General features: G+C 34.8%; 1 protein-coding gene across 7 annotated transcripts in view; it reads right to left on the bottom strand.

Annotated features, from left to right (window-relative positions):
- TRDMT1 (tRNA aspartic acid methyltransferase 1) overlaps nucleotides 1-20371 on the bottom strand; it is a 61456-nt gene that overhangs the window by 23925 nt on the left and 17160 nt on the right. For 3 of the 7 annotated variants that reach the window (XM_030819242.1, XM_030819243.1, XM_030819244.1), the window contains exons 2-4: nucleotides 9924-10044; nucleotides 9719-9828; nucleotides 1823-1899 (exon numbers count right to left, since the gene is read on the bottom strand). In XM_030819242.1, the coding sequence (XP_030675102.1) occupies nucleotides 1823-1860 (38 nt within the window). In that variant the 5' untranslated portion in view covers nucleotides 1861-1899; nucleotides 9719-9828; nucleotides 9924-10044. Of the gene's footprint in view, nucleotides 1-1822; nucleotides 1900-2287; nucleotides 2487-9718; nucleotides 9829-9923; nucleotides 10045-20371 lie in introns of those variants that run through there. The other 4 variants (XM_003257684.3, XM_030819241.1, XM_030819245.1 and 1 more) reach the window with 3 other exon arrangements.

Below are 20371 nucleotides of genomic sequence, written 5' to 3'. Positions count from 1 at the left end.
TTTCTCCTCTGTACTCCTGTGACACTTTCAGCATTCTTTTATTATATAGCTTACAAGATAATTTAAGATAACATTATAAGATAATTATTTGTCAGCTATTCCCATTAGACTATGAGCTCCCAAGGGACAGGAACTACAGCATCAAAAATAATGCCTGGCTTGTAGGTGAACAACAAATCCTTGGGAAATTCACTTCCTAGAGAATTGTTTAAAGAAATCCAAACCTAGATGGAAATTTGGCATTAGAATATTCATTCACTGAATTAGACTGGCTATTACATATGATATTCTACTTAAAATCATGGAATATATAAAATGATTGACAAATCTTGGCTCTGATATTCTTTAATTGTATATCCTTGAGAAAGTTAACCTTTCTATGCCCCAGTTTCTCATCTGTAAAATCATTATAACAGCAATGGCTACCCCATAAGCTTGTTAAATTGAATGACATCCTCTGCGTAAGACACAGACACTTAGAGCTCTGATTACTACTGCTATTATCATTTAAAATAATTCAAAATACTCTTATTAAAAATATCTAAATGAAAATGAATTAGTCAAGATTTGGTCAAAGATATAATTTCCTGAAACATATAGCCAAATATATATATACATACATACATATAATTTTTTAAATGAAGAGATTGTAATGATGCTGTGAAAAGTCAGAATTATTCAATGTACATATGAATTTTAAGAAATGTAAAGTTCACAAGTGCATGCTTAACTAGCTTTTAAATTGTATAATTAAGCAATTTAGGACTTGAATATTTATTGTGGAAATTCACTTTGCTTAATCAGTATTAGAAAGATATTCTTGAATGCTCATTAGTTTAAATGAATTAAGGTACTTTGGGCTGGAAATAAACATTGTGTCTTAGGTAAGTATAAAAGAGGTATCCTACAGTCTTGCATATCTACTTTTGACCAAATTAATTTGCTCATCTGGTAGCAACTGCTATTTCCTTTGTGATTAATGCTTAATTATAAATATGAATGGAGGCTGGGCATGGTGGCTCTGCCTGTAATCCCAGCACACTGGGAGGTCAAGGTGGGAGGATAGCTTGAGCCCAGGGCTTTTAGGCCAGCCATGCAACATAGTGAGACACCATCTCTACAAAAAATTTAAAAATTAGCTGGGCATGGCAGTACATACCTTTAGTCCCAGCTACTCAGGAGGCTGAGGCAGAAGGATTGCTTGAACCTGGGAGATTGAGGCTGCAGGGAGCTGTGATCATGCCACTGCACTGCAGCCTGAGTGACAGAGCAAGACCCTGTCCCAATAATTATTATTATGTAAAAATAAATAAATACATATATAAGTAGATAAAAGGATTTATGAAAAAAATTCCAAATTATGAAATGCAGGTAATAAACTTCAGAGTGTCCATGTTTGACACTACAGTATGATTTGATTTAGTAAGTCCTTCAAAAGCACTTTCTCAACACTTGATATGGTTTGGCTGTGTCCCCATGCAAACCTCATCTTGAATTTCCACGTGTTGTGGGACGAACCCAGTGGGAGGTAACTGAATCATGGGGGCAGGTCTCTGCTGTGCTGTTCTTGTGACAGTGAATAAGTCTCATGCGATCTGATGGTTCTATAAAGGGCAGTTTCCCTGCACAACCTCTCTCTCTTTACCTGCTGCCCGTGACTTGTTCCTCCTTGCCTTCTGCCATGATTGTGAGGCTTCCCTAGCCACATGGAACTGTAAGTCTAGTAAACCTCTTTCTTCTGTAAATTGCCCACTCTCAGGTATGTCTTTATCAGCAGCATGAAAATGGACCAATACAACACTGAAATATTTATGACACATACCTTGTGAATGGCTGGCAGGGAGGGCTCATTAAAATCATATCGCAAGATAATCTGTCAAACTCTTCGAGTGTAATGCCCTGAGGAATGAACATTTGGGGGAAAAAAGAACATAAAAACATGGATAGAATGGGGAAGAAGGAAAATAGTAACTATAACTAAATATATCAGAAACACACAGTTTATAATACAATGCTTGTCAAATCAACTTTGGTTAACTAACTTCTCAAAGCAATCCTGTGAAGGAAGTGGGGCGGTAAACTGAAGCTACAAGAAATTAAGTGACTTCCCCCAAGGTCCCAGCACCAGCCAGAGCTGGAACAGTTGTTTCCTGGATCCTAAGCACATCTGGCCTGTATCACGCCTCAAGTGTAACACTGCTGTTTTCTGGAGTAAAACATGGAGAACGTTATTTTATAATTGACAATTTTCATGGGGACAGGGTCTAGGAAATTTTTAAATACCTACCTGTCAATAATGTTCTTTATTTAGCAAATGTGATATGCAGACCAGTCACCATCCCTTTCATATACATCTGTTAATATATTATCAAATGGAAAAGGGCCTCATTCTCAGATATCCGCAATTATTTTGTTTTGCAGTTGTGTGCAATGAACTTCAAATGACTGTTGACAAGATGAATCAAAAGAATTCCTAATGGGCTAAGTAGCTGAAAACTGTGCTATGTTGCTCCGTTTCTATATCTCAGAAGACAAACACAGGGAAGCACAGGTCAGGGGTTTGCCAACTCACATTAAGCACTCTCAGTGCACATCTTTAGCTAGAAACTTAAAGAAATGAGCCCAGAATCAAAACGTTCCTAATTATAGCCCACTTCTAAGAAGTTCAAGCACATGAATAAAGCAGGAAAAGCTTTACTCTGAATTCTGTAAAGAATGAGTTAATGTGGGAACATGTCAGTTGTCTCCATTGTATTAACAGTTTGAATGTGCATGTCTATCAGTTTTTGATCATAGGATTTTAAATAATTAAAGATGCATCTGTGAAAATGAAATCAAAATCAGATATTGAAAATTTCCTAAAGCACTTCTCGACTCCCCAGTGCTAAGGAAAGCAATCTGAAAATCCTACACTGAGCAGTCTGCCAGAACACACAGGGCAGGGTATGAGCACGTTGCATTCAAGTTCAACAGCCTGTACATACAGGGTCAGTATGATAAGCAACTGGACGTGGAATGATAACAGCTAAATTCCTAAAACTAAAGTAAAAATAAAACAACAATCTCTCATAGCAGTTATTCCAGGGGCATCCTATGTCTAGAATTGAAAGGAAGTAAACAGAGTCAATGTCTCTAATACAGCTAGCCACTAAAAAAATTACAGCTTTAACAGATTCTTGAAAATAGTGATTTTTTAAATATTGTAGGCCAACTGATAAGGCAGTTAGGCAAAAATTCATTACTGAATTGAACAATTCACAACTTATTTAACCTGGCATTCTAGGTCAATGAAAGTGTATTTGGATTAAATAAAGTAGTCATGGAAATACACAGGTTATTTTTAATGACTAAATATTTTAAAGCCAATGGAAATTGATTTTTTACATTATATGACTATACAAGTTAAGGAAAATACTTTTGCTTTCAGATAATGTTAGATCGAGTCAGTGTGCTAACACTGTTCATCCTGTATTGACTGGCAGGTGTATTGGTCCCTCTGCCTGCCTTATTGCTTATTTTCTCAGAAAGTTTTCTGGCTATTCTTAAACTTAATTTTCATTTGAACTTTAGGAAGAACTTGGCAGATTAGAAAACAACAACTTTTGACTATTTTATTGAAGTTATAGTGAAAGACAGCCAATATTTTTACAATATTCAGCCATCCTATCCAAGACCACAGTACGCTTTCATCATTTTTCAAGTCTCTTTAACTCCCATGAGAGTTATACAGATTTCTTGTTACATAGATTCTTGTATTGTTACTAAAAATAGGAACTTTCTCCTGTTATGTTTTCTAGTAGGTTTTTGTTAGTATATAGTATGCTATAGGTTAGCATATTTTTGTAGCCAGCCTCCTTATTAAAGCACTAATTGTTCCTCATATACTATTTTTGCTTAACTTGTTGGTGTTTCCTGGTATACTCAATCACATTTTTAAATCTTTATTTCTATTTATATGCTATTTCTCTGTGTAAGTACATTAGCTAACAGATCCACAACAATATCAAGTAATAGTGCTAATGGTGGACATCCTTGTCTTTTTATTATTTTAATGAGAATACTTTTAAAGTTTCACCATTTGGTATGTTACTAGATTTAGACGTGTGTGTGTGTGTGTGTGTGTGTGTGTGTGTGTGTGTGTGTGTGTAGTCAAGGTCTCAGGCAACCAGGCCAGCAGTCATGCTCTTGCAACATTTGCATTCTTAGTGACAGAGCCTTCATTCCGAGGTCTCCTTATCTGAGGCCTTGAGCAGAACTTCTCTGCCTAGGCCTCCTTGTGTGGGGAGGTGTGGGAAACCCTGAAGACACTGATGACACCTGAAGAGTGTGCCACTCTGACTCAGTCCCTAGCACTTTTCCACTGCTAGCTCTCCCTGCTTTCCCTTCCTTTAAGGCCAAGGATTCCCTCAACAGTGAGAGGGCCCTCACGTCTACACTGATCCATGGGTAAATGGAACCGGGGAGAGTGGCATTGTCACTGCTTTTAGATTCTTGCCAGTAACACCACCGTAAGTGAGTGAAGCCTTAACTCTTGTTTTTGGCTTGTTGCCTTAATCAGCTACTTTAATGCTCTTGACCGCTGAGCTTTCTCTTTCCCAGCTCTGCTGAGACCCTGACAATAACGCTGAATAATGTCAAAAAATTGATAGTTTCATTTATCTGCAAAGACATATTTTCTGTGTCTCACTGACTCCTCCCACTCCAGTTACATTATTATTTCTACACTGCAAAGCTTTACAACATTTTCACCTATTTTCTACCATAGTTTTCCTCCTAACATGGCAGCTTCATTCCTGGGTTTTCTACTTTGATTCATCTCTTGCTCAGCTAGATTAAGTGATGGAGTCATCTGTTCCAGAAGGGCTCATGGACGTTATATTGTAAATTTCATTCTAGAAAAATTTGTATCAATTTTTATTAAGAGTTTTTGTTCCACTGGAGTCATTCTCTTCTTCAAAGGCATTAATGATATTTATCATGGATCACTCTGTCTTCAGTAGCTATCATTTACTCTACAATACGTAACTGGAGAAAGTGAAGAAAGAGAACAGAGATTATTTTTGAAGCAATATTGGTCAAAACCCCCAAATTTGATGAAAATTATAAATAAGAAAAGCACTGCAAGGTCCAAGCACTACAAATAAAGAAAAACATAGAGAGCACATCAAAATAAAACTTTTTAAAACACTTGATACAGATAAAATCTTAAATGCAGACAGAGAAAGACACAATATATTAAGAGGAATGAAAACAGAAATTATTACAGACCTTAAGTCAGAAATTAAGTAACCCAGATAACACTGGAAAGTATTAAAAGAAAACGAACAGATTTTTACAAAAATATCTTTCAAAATGAATGCAATCAAAGATTCAGTGGGCCAGGCACAGTGGCTCATGCCTGTAATCCCAGCACTTTGAGAGGCTGATGTGGGAGGATCAGTTGAGCCCAAGAGTTTGAGACCAGCCTGGGCAATGTAGTGAGACCCTGTCTCTCCAAAAAAGAAAAAAAAATGAATAAAAATTATATTTCACAGTGAAGACAAAATAAAACACTTTTTTACTCAAAAGCACCAAGGTAATTTGTCCCTTTCCACATATAACCAACAAGAGACACTAAAAAAGGTTTTTCAGGAAGAAGAAAAATTATACCACATGCAAACTTTGATTTAAAACACAAGGATAAAAAGTCCTGAAAATTGTAGATATAAAGATAAATGTAAAATACTTTCTGGGCTTTTTAAAAGTTCTTTAATAGATATTTGACTACTTAATCCAAAAAATAGTAACAATGTATGTTGGTGCCTATAACATTTGTAGCAGTAAAATGCAAGACAAAATATCAAAATAGACCAGTAGGGGAAATTGGAGGAATACTGTTAAAATTTAAACATAAAGTGGTATAATGTTATTTGAAGGTGGGCTTCCACAATAGATGCATATTGTAAACCCTAGAGAATCCAATAAGAAAATAAAACAAAGATAGATATAGATATGTAGATATTTAAAAAGAAATTTCAGTTTACATTGAATAAATATTATGACTAACTGTCTTTAAAAAGACATTAGTGAAGAATAATGAATTTTTAAAAAAAAATCCAAATAGGCAAGAAAAGAGGAAAAAAGAAACAAAAGACAGATTAGAGAAATAGAAACAAGTAACAAGGTAGTTAAATTAAGCTCAACCATATTGTAACAAGATTAAATGTAAATGTTACAAGACTCCAGTTAAAAGGCAGAGATTATTAGAATGAATAAGAAAAAAGATCCACCTATATTCTGTCTACAGTAATCCTAATTTAAATATAAAAACATAATTAGGATAAGATTAAAAGGATGAAAGTATATGTGCAAACATTAACAAGTAGCCTCAATAACCTTATAGCAATTAAAAAATTAAATTCATAAACACCTTCCCCCCAAAAAAATACAAAAAAGGAAACTCCAGGACCAAAAGGCTTTACTAACAAAATTCTATCAAATATTTATAGAGGAACTAATATCTGTTCCTCACAAACTCTTCCAGAAAATATGAGACTACTATTATCCTAATACTGAAACCATACTAAAACATTATGAAGAAACCACAAAAAAACACTATGCAGGTAAATGCAAAAATTCTTAATAAAATATTAGCAAACTGGATCCCGTCCTACATTACAAAGATGATTCATTATGACTAAGTAGGATTTATTCCAGGAATGCAAGATTGATTTAATATTCAAAAAACTAATTAATATATTTGCCCTATTAAAGCATTAAAATGAAAAATAACATAGTCACATCAAAAGATTCAGAAAACACATTTGACAAAATTCAACACCAATTCATAATAAAAAATTCTCAGAAATCAGATGTTAAGGGAACTTTTTTAACCTGATAATAGGCAACTATGAAAAACTACAATTAACACCATACTAAATGATAAATGACTAAATACTCCACTCCTAACATCTGGAAAAAAGCAAAGATATCCACCTTAACCCTTTTTACTTAACATTGTACAACAGATCCCAGACAATGCAATAAGATAAGAAAAAAAAGTCACAAATTGAAAGGGGAAAAGTAAAATTGTCTTTCAGACAATATAATTGCATATGGAGAAAATCCTTTAAAAATTCATATTAAAGCTAGCAGGACTAATAAGTGACTATAGAAGACACAGGATACAAAGCAATAAACAAAAATAAGTATATTTTTATATGCTAGCAACAAACAAATGGAAAATGAATTTAAAAAAGACTCACCTATAATAGCACCAAACCCCACAAATATTTAGGAAAAAATTAACCAACAGATGTGTGAGACTTATACACTAAGTATTAGAAAACATTGCTGATAAAAACTAAAGAAGACCTAAATAAAAGGAGATACCATATTTGTGCATTGGAAGACTCCATTTTATTAGGATGTCAGTTCTCCCAAAATGAATCAGTGCAATTTCAATCAAATTTTTTTTTTTAGAAATTGGCAAGCTGATCCTAATATTTACACAGAAGCGTAAAGAACAGCATAGCCAAAATAACTTAGAAAAAGAGAAACAAAAGTTCAAGAACTTAACACTGCCCGAATTCAATATATACTATAAAGCTACAACAATCAAAACAGTGTTACTGATATAATAATAAACATAAATACTACTGAAGAGAGAGTTCAGAAATAGACCACACATACATGATTTTTTAAAATAAAAGCATCAAAGAAATTGATTAGGGAAAGGACATTCTTTTCAGTAAATGGTTCTGGGACAACGTTATGTCCCCTTGTAAGAAAACAAATAAATTTTGACCTGTACCTCACAATCTACACAAAAAGTAACCTTAAATGTTCAAAGACCTAAATGTAAAACTAAAACTATAAAATCTCAGAAAACAAGAGAAAAACTGAGTAAGCAAAGATTCCTTAGGACACAAAAAACATGTCCTCTACAAGAAAAAAAAAATGGTAACATCTGTGTTTTGACAGACACAGTTAAGGAAATAAAAAGAAAAGCTACAGAATTGGAGAAGCTATTTGTTATGCATATTTCTGACAACTTAAATCCAGAAAAGATAAACAACTCTTACAATTAAATAATAATAATACAAACACCCAAATAATAAAAATTGGGCAAGAAATTTATTGACAGAGAATACATACAAATTGCCAATAAGCACATAAAAAGATACTCAACCTCATTAGTCATCAGGGAAATGCAAATTAAAAACCATAATACCACTACATGCTCACTAAAATGGCTAAAATTTAAAAGACCAGCAATATAAAATGTTGGCAGGGATGTGAAATTTCTCAGTTAAACATTAATAGTGACAATGTAAAATGGTAAAAACACTTCAAAAACTTGGAAAATTTGGTATTTTCTCATAAAGTTTAATAAATGTAGGCATTTATCCACAATAAATGAAAATTAAGATCCACACAGATTTGTACATATATGTTCATTGCAACTTTACTTGTAATGGTAAAAAACTAGACACTACTTAAATGTCTATAATAATGTGAATACATACACATATTGTAGGATACGATATTCCATTGTACAAAATATTACTCAACAATAAAAAAGAGCAAACTACTGATATACAACAAAACATGATGAATTCCAAAACCATCAACACTAAACAAAAGCAGTTCCACTCAAAAGAATTACACTCTTATGATTTTATTTGTTATATACTAGGAAGGGAAAACTTAATCCATAATGAAAAGAAAGCAGATCTATTGTCGCCTAGATTGGGGTTGGAGACTGACAGAAAATGTGGCACTAAGAACAATTTAGCATGATGGAAATGTTCTAAGTCTTGATTGTGGTGGTGGTAGTTACACAGTTGATGACTGAGTTGAAACTCAACCTGCCCACTTAAGATTACATACAATAAAGTACATGTTCATTGCATGTAAATTATGGCTTCATGAGAAATTTGTTTGTAAAATTTTTCATGATAAATTAGGAGAAACAACACAATTTCTTTCTTGCCCAGGCTGGAGTGCAGTCGCGCGGTCTCGGCTCACTGCAATCTCTGCCTCCTGGGTTCAAGCAATTCTCCTGCCTCAGCCTCCTGAGTAGCTGGGACTACAGGCATGTGCCACCACACCTGGCTAATTTTTGTATTTTTAGTAGAGACCAGGTTTCACTATGTCAGCTAGGCTGGTCTCGAACTGACTTCGCGATCCGCCTGCCTCAGCCTCCCAAAGTGCTGGCATTACAGGCGTGAGCCACCGCGCCCAGCCAATTTCACATTATTTTTAAAAAAACTCAACATAAATCAGTGTTTCAATACTTGTGCTGAAGTCACCACAGGTGAAAAACGTTAACCTTGACAGGTTTGCTAAAATAAGAAGCATTCAGTAATAGCCAATGATTTTCTCTCTTGTTCTTATTGCATGCTATATATATTGCATAAGTATTTAATAAAAGTAAATACTTTTTCGAAGTTCAATATCACCACAGAACCAAGCATTTAGAAGTCAAGCATATCCTTACATTTCAATTATTTCTCTGAGAGACGAAAATATTGATCTCCCTCTCTATAGCTGGACTTTTTTTTTTAAAAGCATGCAATCTTCTGATAGGATATAAAATGTTAATTCCCTTCTCCTGAACTCTTAAATTTATATATGCTTTATCTTCCAATTAAGCCAACGGAAACCAGTATTAGGCAGTGTTTTTCAATCGTATTTCCCTTGCTACATACTTATCAAAACAATGACAATTACTCACTTCAATTGTCTTGGCAAGTAACTGTGTGTGAGGAAAATTATACTTGTATACTTCATTAGCGACAGTGTTGACATCAATGGCAGCCACCACTTGTGCAGGTATACAGCTTTCTGTAATGATAAATGGAATATCTTGAAAAGAAAAGTCCTTAAGTTCATTATAGAAAGAAATCAAAATAGCAGAATTTAGTAATCCATTTCCTTACTTCCTCATTTATTAGCCTGATCTCAGACTGTCAGTGGAAGGTCAGGCCCTGGGAAGCCAGGCATGAAGTGAAATATTAGAACATGGACTTCTGGTTCATCTCTCTAAACAGCATTCCAATGCTAAAGATAAGATTTAAATATTTTAGTGCTTACCTCTTATATTTGCTTTCCTCCCTCATTAAGAGACACACTTATAAGTCAAATAGAAAGTTTTCCTAAGTTAAAACAAACTAAAAATTGAAAAGTGAGATATATTCTAAAAGCCCTATGATTTGGAACTTTATATAAATAAACTACCATTTGTTCTGCACCTTCCCACATTAATACAAAGTTGCTTCACAGTACCACTGAAAATGCTTTAATTTTTTTTTTAGTAACAGCTTTATTGAGATGTAATTCACATTCGACAAAATTCACCCAATTAGAGCTTACATAAGTTTTTAAATGAGATGAACAATTAATTGGTATCTAAATGTAAATGATTCATTTCCCAGCATTTTAAATGTTGACAGACCAGGAGAGAATACAAGAAGAATAAGGGAAATAATTATAAAGGAATGCCTTCACTGCCCTTCTGTCTTGCTGGTGAAGAAAACCATTTTCAAAATGTTTTCAGATTCAGAGAATTCTAGCATATTCTTTAATGTTAGTCAAAATTGGAACTCCACAATTGTAGCCGTAGCTATATTTTACAATGACCACCCTCTTTCCCCAAATATGTGTAAAACCAATTATGTGCATGCCCTGACCCAAGTCAGGAGAAAGTGTGAAGTTTTAAAAATAAAAGTACTTGAGACTTAAGAAAATCATCAGAGAAAGCAATACAATATTACATAGTAGATCCAAGTAGCCAATTCTTTAATACCATTAGCTGATTAATAGCTGATTAGCTTATCCCAAATATCAAAAAAGGAAAAAAAAAAAAAAAGAATGGTGTGAGGAACTAGGACTCATGCAGCAGGCACCCGGAAATAAAAGCAGACCACAGGAGACAGGGCAAGGAGAAAGGCTCACACACGCTCAGAAAACAGTCATAACCTTCCACTGAGGCCTAGAAGAGATGAGGCCAGGAAGAAAAGAAAGGCACAAATGTCTCCAAGGATTTATACTAAATGGCTGCTAGGCTCCAGACACTCAGCAGGTATCCTGCTGAAAAGTAAGATCCCCTGCGTGCTGGAAACTTGGTAGTCTAATTAGTAATGCCATAGACAGCTGCCTCTTCTGCATTTAAGTGCAGTAACTATTACTGGCCTTAGTATAAAATAAATTTAAGGTTATAAATTATATCTGTTAAAGTCATCAGATCTTGAAACATAAATCAAGAAGGCTTCTAAACAAAAGAAAATATTATTAACATGTAAGGATCGATTTGCAAACACAAAACTATCATAATTCAAGTCAAGAATTAAGCTACTACTAATCACTATAAGAGAACTGAAAATTAAATAAACTTCATTGTACTATTTTACTGTTTTGTTAAATAAGATATGCTTTAATCAGCATGATGTAGCCTGCTTGTATTTCCACCATATATGAAGCAAAATGGGATTGCCTGACGTTGATTAATAGGACTTGTATCTTTTTTTCAGGCAGAGTGAAAATGTACAGTGATGTGCTGAATCTGTACTGTAATCAATAGTTAATTTTATGTTCTTGTGTTATATGCCTGGAGGTCACAAAAACTGACAAAAATCAACTGCCAAATGAGTATTTCATATGGTGATCCAAAAACTGATGAACTGAAAGTTCTTTCTCAGGAAAGAATAGATTTTCAAAGCCAATAAGCAAATGCACTGTTTGCACGGATTGATGCACATATTTTAGACTGTTATAAAATTAGGACCTACTGCATAACTTGAAAAGTTATTTCCATTAAGAGAAATGGATGTACTAAGATATTACTGACATTAATTCAACTTGCCTTTTCAAAATAGAATTGGGGGGCGGTTATTGTTTCTAAGGAAAAGGTTAAACTTACAGATAAGTTTTAAAAAGCAAACCTGTCAATTCTGTCAAAATCTTAACTTGAATTCCAAAGACTAGTTGTCTTGATATTTCTTAGTATACAGTTTAAATCTATAATCTCCAAAATTCTTTACTTTTAAGTTACATATATAGATTTTGAAAATATATAATTAAAAATGTCAAAGTGAATATAATTCTATAGAATTTTACCTACTTGAGCTCCATCACTGATCCAAGAGTAGTAATTCTCAAAAAGGAGGCAGAATTTGGGAAAGGGATTCATGAGTATCTTTTCATTGAAACAGAGGAAGAGGATGTGTTTTCAGTACTTTGACATATTACTTTGCCTAGACTTTATTCATGATATTTCAGTTATTATTCAGGATTTCACATTTATTAACAAGAAGCCTGATTTTTAAAAAAAAGGTGAGATATCCTACTCACAGAAACATAATTATTTATTTTATTTATTTATTTATTTATTTTTTTGAGATAGTATCTCACTCTGTTGCCCAGGCTGGAGTTCAGTGGCATGATCTCGGCTCATTGCAACCTCCACCTCTCAGGTTCAAGCAGTTTGATTCTCCTGCCTCAGTCTCCAGAGTAACAGAAACTACAGGCACGTGCCACCATACCCAGCTAATTTCTGCATTTTTAGTAGGGACGGGGTTTCACCATGTTGGCCAGGCTGGTCTCGAACTCCTGACCTCAAGTGATCTGCTTGCCTTGGCCTTCCAAAGTGCTGGGATTACAGGTGTGAGCCACCACGCTTGGCTGAGAAATACAATACAAATTATTTTAAAAGGTCGTCAGATTGGCTCCGAAAGGAATACATAAGGACATCATGCTTCCATTTATATCAGGACTAAATTTAAAAGGTAAATTTAGTTATTTCAAGAGAGACTTCTAGGTAAGATGTTAGAAATGTCACTGAGGATACATACATAATTCTTGCTTTCAATATGCTTCTTACTAAAATAGACAAGAAACACACACACACACACACACACATATTTGAATAGCAATACTTTCTTTTTCTGATGATTCTTTCTGGAAAAACTGTAGGGAAGAACTTTTTGTTGGTAGTAGTGAAAAGCTTTACAAGTTCACATTCTTCTTGACTTTCCTAACCAAATAAATAAAAAAATTTAACTGTTCTTGTGTAGTTATTAATGTGGGGAAAAAATCAATATTTACAAAATGTAAATGCAAATGTAAAAAATGTAAATGTAAAGATGTTATGTTAGATAATATAATGCAGTTTGAAGTTTTGAGGAGGACCTTGAGAAAGAAAATAAAGGCATAACCAGTCCACTTTGAAATAAGGAAAGAAATTTTAAAAATTCTATTCCTTCTTTATTATTTATTTTCTAATCTATATCTCATATAGGTGAGTAACTACTGAATTACTCATTATACTCACACCTGAGACATTTAATCAGGTATGTTAACACTGACATCTAGTTGTAAGATGAAAGATCAGTTGAATACATCCAATGTCCTTTCATTCAAAGTGCTGGCTTAGTTAGGAATAAAAGTACTAAATACAGACCTAAAGGATCTGAACTTAAAATTGCTGACAAATGTTTTATCACTATTAGTAAAGTATATTGCTTGGTTCTTTTTAAAAGTTCTTGTATTTTGCTGGGTGAGGTGGCTCACACCTGTAATCCCAGCACTTTGGGAAGCCAAGGAGGGCGCACCATTTGAGGTTCGGAGTTTGAGACCAGCCTGGCCAAAATAGTGAAACCCCATCTCTACTAAAAATACAAAAATTAGCCGGGCATGGTGGCACATGCCTGTAATCCCAGCTACTCAGGACGCTGAAGCAGGACAATTGCTTGAACCCTGGAGACGGAGGGTGCAGTGAGCTGAGATTGTACCATTGCACTCCAGCCTAGATGACAGAGTGAGACTCTGTCTCGGGAAAAAAAAAAAAAAAAGTTATTGCATTTTAAAAATTGTTGATAAATAAAAAATACATTAAAAATATTTTTCAAAGATCCAATTTCCTTAGAAAGTTTCCATAGTCAGATAATAGTCAAAAAAATTTACTTTCTGTCAAGGCATACCTTAGATTATTATTATTACTAACACCCGACTAAATAGAAGAGACCATCAGCCAAAATATAGATAGGAACTGCTGGAGATCTATGAAATTATCACGTCCTTGACACTGTATCTTAGGAGAATTTATTTTTCAACAAAATACCAAAAGACATACCAGAGCCAGAGAAGTGGTTTAAGAGAGAAATATGGCAAATTAATGTAAAAAAAAAAAAGGAGCAAACTGAAGGAATTTACACGGAATGGAAAATAAAGATGTTATGTCAGATAATATAATGCAATTTGGAGTTTTGAGGAGGACCTTGAGAAAGAAAATTAAGGCATGAGTAATCTTTCCGGTACATCTCTAGGAAAGTCTATTTAAAGTCATGTTGATGTCATCAGGTAGCTAATACAGCTTCCCCAGCCCCTCAACCCACAACCTCACACCAGCCCTGAAGCTTTCCTCGGCAGAAGAGAAGAGAAAAAGCAATTTAGTTATCCACTTTCAGCAGGGGTTACAGAAAGGCCACATAGCCCAGCATTACCCTTAGTCCTGAGGATGCATGGTCCTCAATTTCCAGGGGCATAAACTGGTCTCTAAAAAGAATATAGGTAACGAATGCCTAGGATACAGTAGATGCTCAATAATTATTAAAATTCATATTCACTGCTTGGCATTTATCTGGAATATTATAGATTAAATAGATAAAATAGTAATGATAATGACTACTTTAATTAAAATTGAAAAATCAAAATTAAAACCATCATTATCATTATCATTAAGGTTAGAAAATTAGACCAGTGAGAAAAGCTTAAGACTCATACTGTTCATCTGGGAGATGAATTGCAGGAGGAATATTTTTGAAAGAGTTTCAAGCAATGTAAGAAGAGATCTTCACAAATGACAAAAACTAGCTAATTCCAATCTCTACTAAAAAAAAAGGGGGAAAAACAGAAAACGGGCTAAAATTTAATCCCAAGAGACTAGCATTGATGGGAAAAGCTTTCCTGATCTTGCTATCAAACCCTAGAATGAAAGAGAGAAATCGGAGGTATTGGGGAAAGGATTTTTTTAACACAGGGCAGAAAAATTTTCTTCTCAGGATATTTATTACTTGTTTTACCCAATTTGGAGGAGGATAGTCTCACTAAGCAAACCTCTAAAGACACTTTCTAGCCCTAATACTCTATGAGCATTTAGGCAAGAAGCGTAGGTCTTCAGATCATCTTTTACTACCTGCCATTATTAACAAAGATCTTGGCCTTTTCACCCTAATTCACTGGTTAGAAACTAAAGAACTGAAACAAGAGAAATGCTCTTTTATGGTTATGTTTGTCTATTAATTTGCCTTTCCTAGATACTACGTTTAAAATAACCATTAAGGAATAAAAATAGTAAGTCTATAAGTAAACTATGACAAACAACATAAATTTTCTCTTTCTGCCAGGTGTGGTGGCTCATGCCTTTAATCCTAGCACTTTGGGAGGCTGAGGCAGGTGGATCACCTGAGGTCAGGAGTTTGAGACCAGCCCAGCCTGGCCAACATGGCAAAACCCCACCTCTACTAAAAATACAAAAATCAGCTAGGCCTGGTGGTAGGCACCTGTAATATCAGCTACTCGGGGCCTGAGGCAGGAGAATCGCTTGAACCCACGGGGTGGAGTTTGCAGTGAGCCGAGATAGCGCCACTTCACTCTAACCTGGGCAAAACAGCAGAACTCTGTCTCAAAAAAAAAAAAAAAAAAAAAATTCTCTCTCCATATTCGGTACAGAGAAAACCTGATTTGTGGGAATCAACATGAAGTAACATTGCATTAATGCTTAATTTTTCCTTCTACTTATAACTGTCTATTAGGAGAGAAACTAATATTTCCCAGACAAAGCTGGACCTTAGGTGAAATAGTGCCATGCCTTTTTTGACGATAATCAATCTTCAATTCCCTTTTCCCTCTTCCCATTTCAAACTACCTAGCAATATGCTAAACTCAACACTAAGCAAATGAGTACTTAAGAAACAGTATGAAAGATGGATAGCAAACAACATATTTTTCCTATTATAGAACTCAAGGAACTTCACAATTTCTCCTTAGTGCTCAGTCTCTTTGAAGTAAATTCTACATCAAATTAAATTTTGCTAATGAAATTTTACTAATATGTTTTACTAATGACTCAAAAATATGATTTCTAGTTATACTATCTCTGCAAAAATTATTTGCATATCCCAACATTTATTTCTTCCTCCTCTTCAATAACCAAACATCAAATTTATTCACTGTGGCAATGCACCCTGCTAAAAGGATATCTGCCATCCCTCTACAGCTAGATGCAGCCATGGACTAAGGTCAGACTCATCAGACAGAATAAGTGTGTCAGACTAATGAGAAAGAATAAGTGCATCAGACTCTTGGAGAGTGTTCTATAAAGGAAGAGAGTGGTAGTTCCCTATGCTCTCTGGCCTTTCCACTGGAGGTTTGGAAAGCAGATGTAATGACCTGAGCTCCGTTTGCTGTGACGGACCATGAAGGCTGATCCGTGCACTCTTATCACACTCCAGTTCACTCTACTGTCACATTTTTCCCAGGACAGTGGCTCCCTCACTAGACTAGTCAATCATCTCAGTGTTGACACCATGTCTCATTCATATGGGTACTCTCAGCACCCAGGCATTGCAGTAATTGGCACAGAATAGGCCCTCAGTAAATATCTATTGACTGAATACACACAAGAGAATAAGTGAATTATACTTCCTAAAATCAACTCCTGATTATTACTGATTACCCTCCTTGTTCTCCTGTTTCTGAGAACACTGCTAGCTTAAAAAGTATTTAATATGTCTGAACTTATATGATTATCTATCTCAATGCTCATTTTTAAGTAATTGTTTGACACTTAGGTCAAATTTTTTACCTTAGAAACACCTACAATGAAGTTCCCAGGAAACCTACAAAATTCTATTTATGTTACAAATATCTTAAATGTAGTCCCAATAGTGCTATTGCCAGGCAGTAAGTAAATATCTGTGAGATTACCTAGCATGTACTGAGCACTCTATGAGGATACAAAATGAGTGGACATTTGTTTTCTGTTTTACCAGCATCTGGCCCCTCCTTTTCCGGCAATAGTCCCAGATTTTCTTTGGGGGAATCTTACCTCACTCATGCTCTGTTGAAGTGGTTCAGATGGCCTCAAATCCCCCTCTCCTAGCTTCTAGAAGCCTGGGTCAAGTGCCTGAGCCAGTAAGACTAGCCAGACCGGTTTCAGGATGGGCATGCAACTCAAAACAGGCCAATTAGGCACAATAAGAGGGGACCCCTGGCTTTTTCTTGTGTAACTATTAATAGCAAGAGTTGCTTGATCTTTCTTACCAGGTTAAACCTTGGATGGAGATAAGTTCAGAGGCTACTACATCCATTTTTATGCAATAAGGGGAGAACATATATAAAAATGTACCCAACCTAGAAGAAACAAGGCTGAGATACATGGAGAAGAAAACTGGTTTCTGGTGACATGATTAGAGCCCCTGCTTCAAACTCTACCCCTAACTGGGCCTACATGTGGACCTGGTCAATTAAATGAGTCCATATTTACAACTTTTAGGAAATCAGTCTGAGCTAAGTTTTGTCACTTGCAAATAACACTTCTAAGTGGCATCCAAGTGAACACAAACTAATATGCCATTTGTTCCTATGAGGAGAAGCATCTCAAATTCCAAACTGGCAAACAGAGCAATATGAATGCAAAAGTCCTGTAAATAAGTAATTAATTAACCATGCATCTACAAAATAGAAGTATCCTTCTTGATAAAACTGTTCTAAATTGAAGAAAGAAGGTCAAGAGTCTTCAATTTGGGGAGTGAAGACTTCCTTATGGTAATACCCAATTACCTATTTCTATATATGGACACTAAATACAACAAATACAGAGAGAGAGCTACTTATAAACTATAGCTCCCATGTCTTTTAAGGAGCACAGAATATTTTCAGTTGCCCAGTCTCATCAATTCTTACAAAGCTCAAGTCCTGAAAGTAAAACAGTTAAAATAGAAATTTCATTACAAGCAATTCAAAAATACCAAATTTTAAATGATTGATAAACATATAAAAGACACCGAACCCCACCAATAATGACAGAAATCCACATTAACCAGTTTTACCTGGCAGCTTGGCAAAGATTGAATAAATGAACACTGTCTAATGCCAGCAAGGATTTAAGAAAATGTGCTCTCCTTCATGTCATTTGTAGTATAAATTGATATAATTCTTCTGATTATTAGACCTAGTTATACTACATCTAGAAATATTTGCTAAGGAAAATTGTAGACAAGTATGTAAAGATAAAAGTGTAAGATGACATATATGTATGAAAATAGAGATGTTAAAGAGATAACATCCATATTTACTGTCACAAAGCAATATCCATATTATTTGCTACATAGAGCAATCACAGAATATCTTGAGTAAAAATCTAAGTTTTATAAAGTGTATGTGTATGTGTATGTGTGCACCTTAAGACAGAGAAAACAGCAAATATCAACAGAGGCTATCTCCTGGTGGTGAGATTTGCAGGTAATTCTTCTTGCTTTAAACTCTTTTGAATAATTTGATTTTTTTTCATTGAGCATATACTATTATTTTCTTTATATATTTATTTTTTTTTTTTTGAGATGGACTCTTGCTCTGTCGCCAGGCTGGAGTGCCATGGCGTGATCTCAGCCCACTGCAACCTCCACCTCCTGGGTTCAAGCGATTCTTCTGCTTCAGCTTCCTGCTTCAGCTTCCTGAGTAGCTGGGACTACAGGCGCGTGCTACCATGCCCGGCTAATTTTTGTATTTTAAGTAAGAGACAGGGTTTCACCATATTGGCCAGGCTGGTCTCGAACTCCTGACCTCGTGATCCACCCGCCTAAGCCTCCCAAAGTGCTGGGATTACAGGCATGAGCCACCACGCCCAGTGAGAATGTACTATTTTTATAATTGGCAAAAAGCAAACAAAAAAATGACTTTTATTTTGGAACAAAAGAATTCAATGCTGCTCTTGGTTTTGACCCTGAAAAACAACAAAAGGAAAGTAACGAGGACAGACAAGAAAGGTTTGGCTCTTTTTTCAAAGCATGCCAAGTGCGCTGTGACCTGTCACAGGCACATACACACCAGTAAACAATTAGAACTCATTATAATTACAACAATTATAACTCAGTGCATTATTTTATCTGGCAACTCAACAATAATCAAAAGAAAAACTAAAAATTAAACTACTTTATGAAAGTCTTTTAAAGAGCAGCAAGTAGCTAGCATACAACCAAAAAATGCAGTGCTGAAAGTAACCTATTCACACGCTTATAGAAGTCGAAAGATATCAACTACTTAAAAAGTCAAGAAATAATAGAAACACAAGTGATCCGGTCAATTACAGGTGTGAACAACAAAGGCTTTGATTTTGTTTTACATAAATTTGTTTTGAGTGAATGACCACTCACGAATGGTTCCTTACTATAACATGTTTACAGTCCTCTTTACTGATGCTTTCTCATAATTTATAAGGTGATCATTTCTGACCTATTTATGGAAAAGTCAATGAAAAAATAAGAAGTGATATAAATATTAGTACTCTATATCGAGTTAACTGAATTTTTTAAAGACTTGTAAAAATATAATTATTTTAATATTTTATAACATATAGTATAATATATAATAATTAACTCACAAAGATCCCTAAAATTAGCCTAAGAAAATCCCCTCTAAATTTGACTTCCCATTCTGAGCCTTCTTTGCTTTATAGTTAGCCCTCCTTGAAAGCTTCTACCTTTCATCACTATTGACTCAATAAAATTTCAAATCCTATCCTGCGAAACACTAGCAGTATAATTTCTGCTACAGATACCTCTAAAAGAAGAGTTAAGTTTTAACAATTTTGCACTAGGCCAGAAAGTATAGGCTTGTCATAAGACCTATGCACTTCAACTGCCTCACTCATTTCCCCTTTCCAAGTCTCCTCGTAAGTATATCATTCTCTACAAATCTTTTCTCCACTAAGCCACACAGTATTCAACATTAGGCATTATTATTTTACTTTTTATCAAAGCTATCTTAGGGACATTCTTATGGAATTTTTTATTTCGTGTGTGTGTGTTCATACGTCCTGATGAAGATTTAGAATATGGATAACTGTTTGTGTATTTCTTTCTCTCTTTGTCTACTAGAATTCTGCATTTAAATCCTAGCTTGGCTATTTCCAGTTGTGTGATTTAGGCAAGTTTCTTTGTGTCTTTAAGCCTCAGTATCTTCACCTATTATGAGGATAATAAAGTACCCATGCCACAGAGTTTTCTGAGGATTAAGTGAGTTAATAACTATAATAGGATGTGGACATCTTTGGGGATTATTATTTGATTAGTGTCTGGCATATAATAAATGTTTGCCATTATTATATTGA

This window comes from Nomascus leucogenys, chromosome 9 (assembly GCF_006542625.1).
Source record: "Nomascus leucogenys isolate Asia chromosome 9, Asia_NLE_v1, whole genome shotgun sequence".
NCBI lineage: Eukaryota > Metazoa > Chordata > Mammalia > Primates > Hylobatidae > Nomascus > Nomascus leucogenys.
The sequence above is the reverse complement of the archived record's forward strand: the minus strand, read 5'-3'. Positions and strand labels throughout refer to the sequence as shown.